The sequence below is a fragment of the Saccostrea cucullata genome, unplaced genomic scaffold, assembly GCF_032062105.1.
Source record: "Saccostrea cucullata isolate Sc308-1 unplaced genomic scaffold, CSIRO_AGI_Scuc_v1 ctg235, whole genome shotgun sequence".
NCBI lineage: Eukaryota > Metazoa > Mollusca > Bivalvia > Ostreida > Ostreidae > Saccostrea > Saccostrea cuccullata.
In genome coordinates, this window is record NW_026933134.1 from 324,093 (window position 1) to 338,395 (window position 14,303).

Genomic DNA, 14,303 nt, shown 5'->3' on the forward strand with positions numbered 1-14,303 from the left:
GGCAAGACCACAAGCATGGCGGATAATAACACGAATTTCCTCCGAACATCAAAACTCAGAAAATAGTTATGTAATGTCTCAAAACTCGAAAGACTGTACTCATGAAAGTAATATACTGGCCTGTTTAAATTTTGAATGAATTCCGTTTATTTTTTGCGGTTGACATTAATGTCAAATTGCAAGGAATTTTCAAATATTTTGTGCATTTTTTAAAGATAAATTATTTGAAAATTGACTCTATAAAGTAGGTAAAGATGCTACATTATATTTATATATTTTTTTTGTTTATTTATTTTATAACATTCCAAATATGTCTTTACTGTTTCAGTTATAAAAAAAGACCTACACCTACAATCTAGTAATGAAGTCCTCCTCAGCAGGATGGGGGCCTCAGTGGCTCCTCAGGATGTCCCCTGACAAACAGGACACACTCCTCAAAATGTTGGTCCTCTCCATCGCATCCATTCTGTGTAAGTAAAAAAAAATCTCTCTTAAGAGTAGACCACTGTTTTCAGAGGAATATGGATAAACAAAGTTATGCAGAAATAAATTAATTATAAATAAAAAAGGAATAAAAGATGTTTTTATCAAAATTGAAATTATAAAAAATAAAAGATGTACTTGTCTGTTGCAGCATTCTCAACAAGATTGTTCTCAGTGTTACGATTTGAGAGCGTTATTCACGAGTTTGATCCCTACTTTAACTACCGCACCACCAGGTACCTTGTAGAGGAGGGATTTTACAGCTTCCACAACTGGTTTGATGACAGAGCCTGGTACCCACTGGGACGTATCATTGGAGGAACTATCTACCCAGGTTCAGAAAAAAAATTCAAAAGAAACTTGTCAAAAAAATAATTTTAAATGGGTGTAAATCAATCGTGTACATGAAAATCAAAAAGTATATTTACTTTATTAGTTTTTCAACTTAACCATTTTTTGTGACAGTCTATTTTATATCATGTGGAAAGAGGGTCATTTCTCTGTCTATAAAACTGTTGTAATTAGTGTAGAGGCAATAATTAATGACTGATTGTTTTCATCAGGATTGATGGTGACATCAGCAGCCCTGTACAATTTCATGTGGTTCTTCAACATCACCATTGATATCAGAAATGTCTGTGTATTCCTGGCTCCTCTCTTCTCCAGCTTCACCACCCTCATCACTTACTGGTTCACAAAGGAACTCAAGGTTAGATCTAGTTTATTCTCCTTCACATATTAGACTGGAAATGTCAGTTTACTTCATATGTTGCAGACATTTAGGATGGTTTACAGAGGATATCATACAGTAGCTTAGATGGCCTTCTGCCTAATAGTTGAATGGGACTAAGTTTAAATCCTAATCTTGTGTAGGCTTCACATTTCCTCCCTTCTTCCACATGCTAAAAACAAAATTACTGCTATTATATTGAATGCCCTGGATAATACAGTGTTATCACCAATTTGTATATTATTGTCTATATAGCACCCCAGTCGGTTTATTATGGCGTCGAGCTTTAGCTCGGCGCTCATCTAGCTATGAGGAAATCTCTTACTGCTCACCGCTTACTTCATGCGCCAAATAATATAGTACTCGAATCAAGACCTTCATGTATCTGGTGTAGGAATATACATGTCAATTTTTGCGTTTATTCCATAAATTGCTTGAAGATCATACAATTTCAACAGTCCTATACATAGTTACCAACTCACCCACTTTCGTCGGGTTACTTTTCACCCTTAACCTGAATATTTTTTATGACACGGCGGGTCATGCTTATCGCCCGAATCCCTTATTTCCGGATTGGTTCGTAAATGAGGTTGCACTTTTAACTTCCAGTTACAACGTTAGAACCCTAGCTTACGTAAACATTGCCGATGGCTATGTGGTGTGCACTAGGCCAGTAAATTATTAATGCAGGTGTAAACAATTAACTGGGATTGTTTTGACAAATCAAAATTTAAAATGGCTTCCGATAGAACAAGATTGTTATCAGGACCAGCATGAACAAATTGAACAAAGAGAAAGAGAAACAATATTTATATACATGTCAAGGAATCTTGGAAAACAACTTTCATTACATAAAATAAAGTGATCGAAGACATTGTAGGTCTTACTGCACATTTAGTACACATTGCACTAGTTAATTAAATTCATTAGGCCTAAGAGAGAGGAAAAGTAATTTCAAATTCCCTAAAATTGGAATTACTTTCAAATTTAGCACCAGGGACCTATATAGTAACACCTGCACAAGTCACAATATAAAAGCAGGGGTTAGAGTCGGAGGAATCTCAGATTAATGAGTTGAATGCTTTTATTTCATAGATGCTTAAATTGGGGTAATTTATCTAGATATACAACTAAGTTATTTAAGGAATGAAGCTTATTTCAACTTATGTTATCCGATATAACATAACTTGGGGCAGTTTACGCTTTATAAACCGCGAAGCGGTTTATAAAAAAGCGTAAACTGCCCCAAGTTTTGTTATATCGGATAACATAAGTTGAAATAAGCTTCATTCCTTATAATTTAATTTCAGTGTAGACAATGAGACAATATTTCCTCCGGAAAAAGGCTTCAATTTGAGCATTATTTTAAAAATAACGTCAAGCGCAGTAATACGTTTTTGACGTAACTCATTGTGACGTAGGCAAGTTATGTTATACAAAATATTATATGTTCCTCAGAATGATTCATAATAGGAAATTAAATTATATAATTCTGTAGACATATGCATACTTTTAAACATGCTTTGAAGTCCAATAATTTCCAAGTATCACTGCCATATCTAAAGCGTGGCGCCATTGTGGCCCTTCAGGCCTTTGATAATATCTTATTTTGGAGAAAAACTTTCAATACTTAGTCTAGATAATTTTATCATATGAATTGATTTTTCAGGATGCTGGTGCTGGCCTTGTAGCAGCTGCTATGATCTCCATTGTTCCTGGCTACATCTCTCGTTCTGTGGCCGGTTCTTATGATAACGAAGGAATTGCCATCTTCTGTATGTTACTGACCTATGCACTCTGGATCAAATCCGTCAAAACTGGGTCATTGTTCTGGTCCTGTTTGTGTGCCTTGGCCTACTTTTACATGGTAATTTTTTTTTTAATATTTTTTTCAACAAGTTAATGATTTGATTAATAGAAAAAAAGTTTGATTCAAATAAAGCATGTTAGAATTTGAACAAACTAAAGAATGTACGTTATGGGTAATATCAATTTTTGAGAAACATATTTGTTTTCTTTGTATTTCAGGTTTCCTCATGGGGAGGTTATGTTTTCCTGATTAACTTGATCCCCCTCCATGTCCTGGCCCTGATGGTGACAGGAAGATTCTCTCACAGGATATATGTCGCCTACACATCAGTATGTATGCTACAGAAATGTATTTTGTATTATGAAAGCTTGCATACCTGTACTAAAATTTGTATTTAGTTTTACTTTGTCATTTTAAACTTTCTGATTAAATTTTTTTCTTTATTTGAAATCTGATATGATATGTGTTAGGCCATAAAAAATTGAAATCTTGGTTCTCAGGCCCGTGCGCATCCGTTTTGAGGTAGCCGCATTGCCGATTTTATTGTACTTTTGAAAAAATAAAAAGTTGGTATTGCGGAGACCAATCCGGGAAAAAAAATTCCGACCTCATTTGTTTCGTAGTTTAGAATTCAAATTTCACTTCCGGTAGCCATTTACAATGAGATTTTGGCTACTTCGTTTGAAAATACATTCGAGTACATTATCTACGATGTTTACACGCTGTTAAGCAATGGATAAAGCAGAAATTTTGACCAGAAATGGAAAGTATATCTATGATTAAAAAAATTATCTTTATATTAAAGAAAATTCGGAAATTAGAATTAAAAAAAATAACTCCCTCATCTACTTTATTGCCAATAAAATGAAAAATAAAATGCCGCCCTCCCGCATCTGTTTTCGAGAAAATTGGCCTGAGAACCAGGGAATTAAATTTTGATAGCCTATATGTATATATTTAACAGTTTTACTGCCTGGGGACCATTTTGTCTATGCAAATCTCCTTTGTGGGTTTCCAACCTGTTCAATCTAGTGAGCACATGGCTGTAAGTATTTACTTGTTTAAAGTTTTACACCAAGAATTTTCTTCTAAATTTTAATTCATAAGTTCTATTTTATGTTATGATTTGCTAATGCTTTCTGTTATATAACAGGCCCTGGGAGTATTTGGACTCTGTCAGATGCATGCCTTTATTGACTATGTGAGATCTAAGCTGAGCGCTGAACAATTCAACATTCTGTTCAGGAGTATCATCCTCATTGGTGCTGTTGTTGGTCTGTCTGTCGCTGCTATTGGAACGGCTACTGGCAGTATCCTTTATTTTATTATAATACAGAAAGTTTTTTTGTGATGTTTATTTCTGCAAATTCCATTTTTCAGTTGTAATGAAGGAAAAAAAATAAGAGCTGTGTGTTAAAGGGAGAGTACTCTGTCACTAGAAAATTATGAAATACAGTACAAGAAGACAAAATAAAAATTGATGGAATGCTAGTATGTTAAAGTTAAATTGCAGATAACAAGAGTGAGTTCCCTTCTTATATTAATATTATTATATATGACATGTATGTGTTATTCCTTAACTGGTGTAAGAAATCTCCCCCTGGACTGGTCGTTTCTACTCCCTGCTGGACCCCTCCTATGCTAAGAACAACATCCCCATCATTGCCTCTGTATCAGAACATCAGCCTACCACCTGGAGTTCCTTCTACTTTGACTTACAGATGCTCACCATCATGTTCCCAGGTCAGGAGAAGGCATTGTTTTGTTTTCAGTATTGTTTTATCTTTCAACTGCCCACTGAAAGATTTCAATAGATGCTTATGAATGCATGTCAAAGATTAAAGTTTTTCTGCCTAATTTGTAACTTGTGAAATTAAGCATATATTTTCTGTTTTAAATTTTGTTGTTATACTATTCTAAAATCATGAATTCATTTACTGGGTATGTTTCAAATTTTCAGCTGGCCTGTATTTTTGCTTCAATCGCCTGACAGATGCCAACATTTTTATCATCATGTATGGTGTCACCAGCATTTATTTTGCTGTAGGTATTTCCTTGTATATACTCTTCTTTTTCATTTAACTTCTACAGATATGCCATGAATATGCTAAGATTTGTAGTAAAAATAAGATATTAGTGTTATTCTGTAGGGTGTCATGGTCCGTTTGATGTTGGTACTGGCTCCAGTCATGTGTATCCTCTCTGGTATTGGAATATCTGCGACTCTCAACACATACATGAGGAACCTTGATGTGTCACGAAAGGACAAAAAGTCAAAGAAGTCTTTTGATCAGTCCTACCCATTCAAAAATGAGGTAGATTAGGACTTCTTTTGGACCCTAATAATGAAAATATTGAAATATATCTAGGTCTATTTTCTGTAAATTACACTGCAGAGCATCTACACATACTGTAGATCACTAAATTTTCGCGACACCTTATTTTCGCGAGATAGTCATTGACTCTTTATTAGCGAGACATAATTTTCATGAATTGTTGTTTTTCCTCTTTATAATCGTTAGAAATACTTTTAAACGCGAGAATGAAATTTTTGCGAGCTCATTGTCTTGCGTAATTATGCGAAAATTAAGTTCTCGCGAATAAAACGTGATTTACAGTACTGTAAAATCACTTATTTTCGAGGGGTCATAATTTTGTGGTTTAAGGAGAACCTCAGTACTGTAGTACCAAATTTTAACATTTCAAGGGAGATTTAAATTTGTGGGTGTCTCCGACAAATTGCAACAATGAAAATTAATCTACAACGAAAATTAGTTATTTCTAAGTATATAAATCAAAAGAAATATTCAAAAGATTTTCAATGCATATACATGTATTAATGTCTTTTTTGTTCACACAGGTAGCCACGGGTGTGGTCTTTATGGTGACAGCTTTCCTCATCACCTACACCTTCCACTGTACCTGGGTCACTTCCGAGGCTTACTCCAGCCCCTCCATTGTTCTGTCCGCTCGGGCCGGTGATGGGGGAAGGATCATCTTCGACGACTTCAGGGAGGCTTATTATTGGCTTAGGCACAACACTGCAGAGGTAACATTCTGGGGACCTGTTCTTTAGCATTAAGAGGAACTTTTATAATCACATTTGTACCTCTGTGTGCATGGATTATATATAAAATTCATGAGATAATTTGCAAACATTTCACTAAAAGGGCTGTTTTCTCGTAATAGAAAATTGATCCAGTAGATAAAAATATCAAAATTTTCAATTTTTTCATGGTAACTTTTCAGGATGCTAAAGTGATGTCATGGTGGGATTACGGTTACCAGATAACAGCAATGGCCAACAGAACAATTCTAGTGGATAACAATACATGGAATAATACTCATATATCAAGGGTGGGACAGGTAGGTGTATTTTGTCATAATAATATATATAAATTCCTTAACATTCTACATGTAGTTCATATAATGTATTAATAGATATTTGACCCAAGTCATTTTCTTTCCTTTGTAGGCTATGGCATCAACAGAAGATAAAGCATATGAAATAATGAGGGAGTTAGATGTTAATTATGTCTTAGTAATATTTGGAGGTCTTACTGGGTATTCCTCTGATGGTAAGCTTGCTGCCTGGAAAAGGTTGTTCAATTAAACTTCAAGTTTTCCAATATTACATGTAAGTTTAGAAATTCTAAGGTCATCCAGTATTAATTTTATTAGTCCACAATTAATGTTCACCATTTCAGATATCAATAAATTTTTATGGATGGTCCGTATTGGAGGCAGTACGGACAGAGGAGCCCATATAAAGGAGTCGGATTACTACACACCTCAGGGGGAATTCCGGATAGATAAAGAGGGCTCCCCCACCCTCCTCAACTGTCTGATGTACAAGATGTGTTACTACAGATTTGGGGAGGTCTACACAGAGGGAGGTGAGTATTTTGAAATGACGTGTTATTTTAAAAAAGTTACCAAATAGGGAAAAATAAGGGTCACTTAATTTAGGACAAAAGCAAACAAAATACAACTTGGAGAAGTTTTTCACATTCACAATGGGTATTTGTGTTTATAAAGTCAAAAGTTATTTTTAAACTGAATGCCCCTTAAAATATTTTTGTTTATAAAGTACAGTAGTGTATTTTGACTTTTTGATCTACAAAGTAAAATGAATTTAATATTTATACTACAGTCAAAACTGCCATAGCGAACCACTGTATTAAGCGACTCGCTGTCACATGTGACCGTAAAAATTCCCCCCAACGCTTTTCCCTATATATTTTACCTGTATTAAACGACCACCTGTCTTACGCGACCAACGACCGTTATTTTTCTGACCATTATTAGTCATTTAAAGCAATTTTACTTGAATTTAACGACTACATAATTTCCCATTCCTACTTTCGATTTCGGTTGAGCATGCTTCGTTTTTGGTTCAAACCAACTACAGACACGCATTTATTTCATTTAATAATTACATAATGCGAGTTTTACTAATAAAACAACATTTAAAGATGAATATTTTTACTTACGCTTTGATATTTATTGAATAAATATTAAAATCTAAAACATAAACATCACGTTTTTCTGTCCAGTGATCGAGCGCCATTTTGAAGATAGACGTTTGAGGTCGAACCCGATGTCATTTCATGCTAAGTGGCCTATTAGGGCCAAATGGATATTCAGTTATAAACCTGCCTTTTTTACTTTAATTAACAAGTAACTAAACCCTAGATGTTTATTTAAGGGCATTGTGTCACCAGTGGGTTTGTAAACACATGCTAGCTAGCACCCACACCATGTGATAATTACCTGGTCACAAACAGGCAATTAGACACGGTAGTTCAGTAATGAAAAAAAGGATAAGAAATTTTTATTTCTTAACAGGACAATTGTAAAAGCATTTCAGAGTTAAGCAGTACCTATTAAAAAGTGGAAATAAACATAAGGTGTTGTAATTAAAATACATTCAACATACACGTGATATTTTCAGCATTGTATATTTGAACACTGCGGAAAATAAGCAACCTGTATTAAGAGACCACCTGTCATATGTGACCTTTTTTCCTTTCTCCGTTGGAAGGTCTCTTAATACAGGTTTGACTGTACTGGAATTTTTTTCCTTTCATTGCATGGCTCTCTGTCTTTTACAGGAAAACCCACTGGATATGATAGAGTAAGAAATGCAGAAATAGGAAACAAAAATTTTGATCTGGACGTTTTAGAAGAGGCATACACAACAGAACATTGGCTTGTTCGTATTTATAAAGTGAAAGATTTAGACAACAGAGGAGCATAAATATCATAACTGGTTTAGTTACATTTAATTCAAATTGTACCATTCATTTATTTAATGAAACCAAATAGTTGTGATGCTATTTATGTGAATATTTGCTGCATTTCAAGATTTTAAAACATTTACAGTATCATTGAAAAGTATGTATGGTATGTTATAAAGCAAGATAGGCAATTAAATCAGAATTTTGACATTTATTCTCAGATTTCTTAGATATACAAGTTAGCCATGTCACAATGTACCAGTACAATGTTCTGACATTTTAAATTACATGAAAATATAGTACATATACAAAATTGAATCTTTGTTTTTGTTCTTTTTACCAAGGCTCTGACAAAAACAATTAAGTTACTGTGGAATTATTCAATTTCATGGAGGCTAAATAATGGGGGATTTAGAGGAAACATGAAATTATGTAAAATTTAAGCAATCTACAAAAATTGGCCTCCACAAATTTTAATGATTTCACAGTACACAATTGGAGAATTCTCAGATCTGTATCTTTTATAAAGATATGACATAAAAGACAATGACATCGTAACAATATAGGTGTTGACAACACTGCTCTGGCACATCTCTCGACTGTATTCAGTCTAATAAAAATAATTTGGTGCACTCAGTATGATACTTCCAACAAGGAGGCACACTTCTGCTAAGAAAACCTGCCAACAATGTCACAAGAAGTGGCCAATTGTTGATAGATAAAAGCAAACCAGTGTCCACAGAACACCTTTCATTAGGTTCAGGATGCAGTACTTGGGTAAAATCAAGTTTTTCTCATTACAATCATGGTGTTGATTTCCCAGATAATGGTCCTGATTTGATCAATGATAGCCTTCAACTGTCTGTTCTTCATTCTCAGTTGCTAAAATAGAAATAGTCATGATAAATAAAACAAAATAGCATGAAGAGCATATATGAAAACGGTTAGTAATAATACCAATGTGTAGATGATAGACTTAATACATTAGGCCAAGCTTAAAAAATTCTCTGTTTGCAGTTGCTGACCTATAATTTTTAGAGTGGGTTGGAAAATATGATTTTTTTTAACACAGATTTTAGTATTCTCGTTTTTGTTGATTACAAATCAGAAATTTTCATGTTTATTTTATGCAAACAATAAAGCTCTACTTATTTTATGCCAGTTATTGACAGAAACAAAAATTTTAAAAATAGTAAATTTAACAAGTTTCAAATCAACATCCTAAAAATTTGAAACTACCAAAAAAAAAATCTCAAATAATGGCTGAAAAAAAGTTTGAGTCTGGTGCATTTTTAATGGGTCAGTAGGCAACTGCAAACAAACATTTTTTTTTAATTTTAGGCCTTATACAGTGTTGGTTAATGTCTTACCTCCACTATTTCTCGGTTTTCCTCTTTACCAAACTTATACTTGAAACAGGAGTCTGCACCTGGAGTGAACTTTTCTTCAAATGGCTGTCCCACAACAGCAACTAAAGTCTACAAAGCAAAACAAGGTTATTCTTGTATAATAGTTCATCAATATTAGTTTTTACAAGCAGGATGTAAAGCTTCAATAAATGAAATATGGTTTAAGTTGCAATGAGATAATTTTGGATAAATTATGAATAAGAAATAAAGAACAAAGAAATATTCAAATTTAATCATAATGTAAGATGAAGGAAAGCTTTTCATTAAATGTCTTCATTGCAGTTTAAAATACAACATGTATACACAATTTTAAATTTCACTGATCCCAACAGCCTAAAAATAATGCCACATGAAATTGGATTCTTATTTATATGGAATCATCCTCAGGTAGTGTAGATTCATGTTTGTTCAAACCATGACCCCCTATGAGGTTGTTCAAGCCCCCCCCCCCCCCCCCCCCCCCCGACTCAGTAAACTTTCAGTTCGGATCTGATATGTTCTTTTTCCTAGCAAATTGCTCAGGTGAGCAATGTGGCCCCTGGGCCTCTTGTCATTAAAAGCCTTAAAAATAAGAAACAGCACAAAGGATATTATGCATAAAATCAACCCCTCCCACCTAATAAATCTAATAACTTACTTCTTCTGCGGGTTCATCCGGACACATTTCATTCACTCTGTCGTAAAACAAGCGGATTTTCTTGAACAATATGGTGAGCTGTTCTAGCTGCTCGCTGACCTTTGCCCTCCTCTCCTGAGCGAGCTGAGCATTACAATTCATACCATTAGGTAGCTGTAAATAAATGGAAATTAATAAACAGTAACCTTCTACATGGATCAATTGTTAAAACATGCGTGTTTCATTTCTGTGAAATTCCACTTCTGGGCATCAGAATCAAGAAATGAGTGTGCTGACAACTATTAAACTGTTTTTAGCAAAGGACTATAGTGCTGGTCTATTATATACTAGAACAAAACCAAGTTACTTGTGACCTCTGAATTTGAAGTAAGGCTGCATGCAGCTATAGCAGAAAAAACATATATAACCCACTTACAAGAATTATGCATTTTCTTGCAACAGCTCCAGTATTATTTCCCATACTAGCAACCAAACAAAGCAATATTTTTTTGTTTGAAACAAATCACTGTATGTAATAATAAACACAACAATGCACTTACACATGTATTTTACAATACCTGATTTCCCTTAGTTGTCATGTACTTGAAGATCTCCTGCATTTTCTGAAACAATTCCTGTACACATTCCTGTCCCTTCTTACACATGTTGACTCCATTGATCTCTTTGGTAGGGGACATCATCTGTTGTGTCTACATTTAATGATGGATAAATGTTCATTACATTAAAGCCAGAAATACTTATCTAAGAAAATATGTCAATGAAGATAAGACTTATAACAGTACATGTTATACACAACAAGTATTAATATATTGCTATGTGGCATACAGTGGTGTGTTATTTTGATTCCTACTTTTTATTTATGCAGTAATAATTTTTTGTAATTCAGCTAATGAGGAATGTCTTTTCTTGCAAGGTAGCTACAACTAAATCAAAAATAACATAATTCATTAAAATTTGTTCTATTTTTCTCTGTAAATTTGTTGTGTGTATAACCTGCTGAGGTAAGGTTGTTTGTGTCTGAAGCCCCATCATGCCTTGCTGATTTTGTTGCACTCCCATCATGCTTTGCTGGTTTGCCATCATGCCTTGTTGCTGTTGCTGCGGTTGCTGCTGCTGTTGCTGGTTTGCCATTGTGTTTGCCGGGTACTGCTGACCCATTCCTTGTTGGGACATCATTGAATGGCCGTATGGATGTCCTGGATTTGCCATAGTGGCAAAATCACATCAAATTAAGAAGTGTGGATTCAATCTGAAAGAAAAAGGTGATTTTCGATCTGTAGCGTTATGGTTTTATATATTTGTCTTTGACCATAACGCTACAGATCCCGTTGTGCAAAAAAGGTGCAATTTACGGCGCAATATTTTTTGCGCTCTTTCTCCACTTTCTAGCATTGGTCAATCAACTACCTTTCACTCCCTAATTCTAGACACATTATGTAGCCAATATGTATAGTTTACCCACCTCCCAACCATTTATAGTGCGCGCTTGATTTGTCTACACCTTACTACACCCGGTGTAGACGATTTACACCCAATAATCAAGTGAAATTGGGTGTAGTGTGGCAAATTCAATATGGACGTCAAAATTTTAACAAACTGAGGGGGCCTATTTGCAAACGATTTTTTTAATAAAATATTTGTTGCGATTGTGAATATTCTTTTAAAATTCCTTTAAAAACAAAACATTTTACAAAATGCAAAGAATTTTTTATTAAACATTTTCCTAGCTGTCCATAATTACCCCTATAACCAAATATCTAGCTATAATCAAATATATCTAGAGACTTTAACACCCAAACTTGCAAAATTTGCTTATTTTTTTATTTTACAAATTATGAAGTATTTTATTTTCCTTTTAAAATGCACAAAACATGGTCCAGTATATAACTAAAAACAATTCATCACAATGAATCTATAAAATACTTGACAGTAAACTCAAGTACAAAAAAAGAAATTCTGCAGTTTTACCGTTTTCTCATTTGTCAGCCATATTGAATTTTAGGTGTAATTACCAACACATGCCCTGCACAGGGTGTAGAAGGTGTACACCAAAAGTGTACACTTTTGCACTTGATTATGAAAAAGTGTACACGGGATGTAAGGTGTAGACAAATCAAGTGCGCCCATAGTTGTCTCTACAGGCAATAACCTCGCTGGAAGTGAATTTTCAGTAATCTAACAAATAATTTTAATCAAGCGAGTTTATCACTTGTAGAGACGACTATAAAGGGACTTAGGGTTGGGATAGATAAAATATACAGATTAGTTAAATAATGTGTTTTGAATTAGGGGTTGAAAGGTAGTTGATTGAACGATGCTGGAAAGTGGAGAAATTCTCCCCAAAAGAGCGCAAAAAATATTGCGCCGTAAATTGCACCTTTTTTGCACTACGGGATCTGTAGCGTTATGGTCAAAGACAAATATATAAAAACCATAACGCTACAGATCTGCAGCTATGAAAACAGGTGCTTTGCTGTGATTCATGATACTTTAAAAGTGATAACACAAAAGATGTTTGAGTACCATACATGATCTTTTTTTTGGGTTAATTGGAAAAGCACTTGTCCGAGGGCAGGCATCTGTTCAAATTACTTGCCCACCAACCAAAATGGTTGTCCCAGGCGTCGGGCAATATTATTTGTCCTGCCTTGCAGTATACAATAGAAAACATACAATATACTACAGAAAACTGTTTATATCAATTATACCATACTCGTGCACATTCATTGTCTATTCCTGTATAATAATGGAAAACAAATGAAATTTCAATACCCCCACCACCACCACCCACCCACCCCCACACTCACCTTCAAATTCAACAATACACAGGATCAATAAAGTCAGTAGATATCACTCGATTGACTATGTCATGTGCTTATGCGTGAAAAAATTCTAAATCCTTTGGAGACTGTTTCACAATGGGCCATTGTATGACTTATGACATAAGCTATGTTGCTCTTTTGCAGTACAAAATGATAAATGTTGGTGAAATATAATCTGATTATGTAGAAAGAATTATTAAAAAGTATATATGGGGTAACTCAGTATTTTATTTTTTTAAACTTAAAAAGTTTATCTTAGGAAATACCTTTATTTTCCTAGCGCTCTCCCGATTCGCAAACATGTTGGTCTAAATCATGAAATGAAAGCAAGGACTGCGCATGCGTACAACATTATGAAGAAAAATATATGGAGTCTCATGCTGGCCATATTTAATAATTTTCAATTTACGACGGATACCCACGGGTGATCTCGTCATCTACTAAAATCATCACCAGGTGATAAGATGAGATCACCCGTGGTAATTCAAATATGACCAAAAAATGCACACACATTTTTATTTTCTGACTTGGAGAAAAAAAAGATCACATGTTCATCAAATAGTACAGTATTTAGATGGTTATCCAAGAGCAGCTTGAAGATCTTTGAGAATTATTAAAGGAGCGTTGAAAGAGTTGAAGTTGATAATTACTTACCTTGTAATTGGTCATTTGCAAAATCATTTCGTTAAAAACATTGTAATTGAACATTGACAATATCTACCGGTATGTGGTTTTTACTGAATTAAGAGACACGATCTTTCAACAATCTATTGGAATTTCCATTGGTACCAATTCCGCCCCGTTATTAATAGATCTATTTATGTATTCATATGAAGCAGAATTTGTTCAAGATCTTACACGTCAAAAGAAGAAAACACTTGTCGTGGCCTTCATGGGGCTGTGACAGTGAGCTTCCATTGTGGCAATGAGGCAACTGCCTCACTAGATTTTTCAGAACGATCCTCTTCCCATAATTGATATATCGTAGAAAATATTTAATTTGTTTTAAATAAAACCTAATTGTTTTTATTTATCATTTAAACAAATCAAAAAAATATTGTGCTTTCATATCAATATGTGCAGGGTTAAATTTCACGAGATCGGGATCTAGTTCTAAAACCTAAAAGTAATTTTATATATATGGACCAAAGAAGGGGACAGACAAAGACGAC

At 34.3% G+C, this 14,303-nt stretch overlaps 2 protein-coding genes across 2 annotated transcripts; one reads left to right on the forward strand and one right to left on the reverse strand.

Annotated features, from left to right (window-relative positions):
* Positions 1-323: 323 nt before the first annotated feature.
* Positions 324-8,581, forward strand: LOC134237356 (dolichyl-diphosphooligosaccharide--protein glycosyltransferase subunit STT3A-like). The gene is made up of 15 exons (XM_062719465.1): positions 324-470; positions 635-817; positions 1,047-1,192; positions 2,883-3,080; positions 3,242-3,352; positions 3,988-4,068; positions 4,177-4,333; positions 4,614-4,766; positions 4,984-5,066; positions 5,174-5,338; positions 5,884-6,072; positions 6,273-6,389; positions 6,499-6,601; positions 6,731-6,919; positions 8,138-8,581. The coding sequence occupies exons 1-15, from the start codon at positions 362-364 to the stop codon at positions 8,281-8,283; spliced, it is 2,130 nt and encodes a 709-aa protein (XP_062575449.1). The 5' UTR covers positions 324-361; the 3' UTR covers positions 8,284-8,581.
* On the reverse strand, positions 8,460-13,438 carry LOC134237359 (mediator of RNA polymerase II transcription subunit 30-like). The gene is made up of 6 exons (XM_062719468.1): positions 13,398-13,438; positions 11,303-11,558; positions 10,867-10,998; positions 10,310-10,462; positions 9,634-9,741; positions 8,460-9,145 (listed from the first exon to the last, which is right to left on the reverse strand). Exons 2-6 carry the CDS (start codon positions 11,516-11,518, stop codon positions 9,047-9,049), a joined length of 708 nt encoding a protein of 235 aa, XP_062575452.1. The 5' UTR covers positions 11,519-11,558; positions 13,398-13,438; the 3' UTR covers positions 8,460-9,046.
* Between the last annotated feature and the right edge of the window lie 865 nt (positions 13,439-14,303).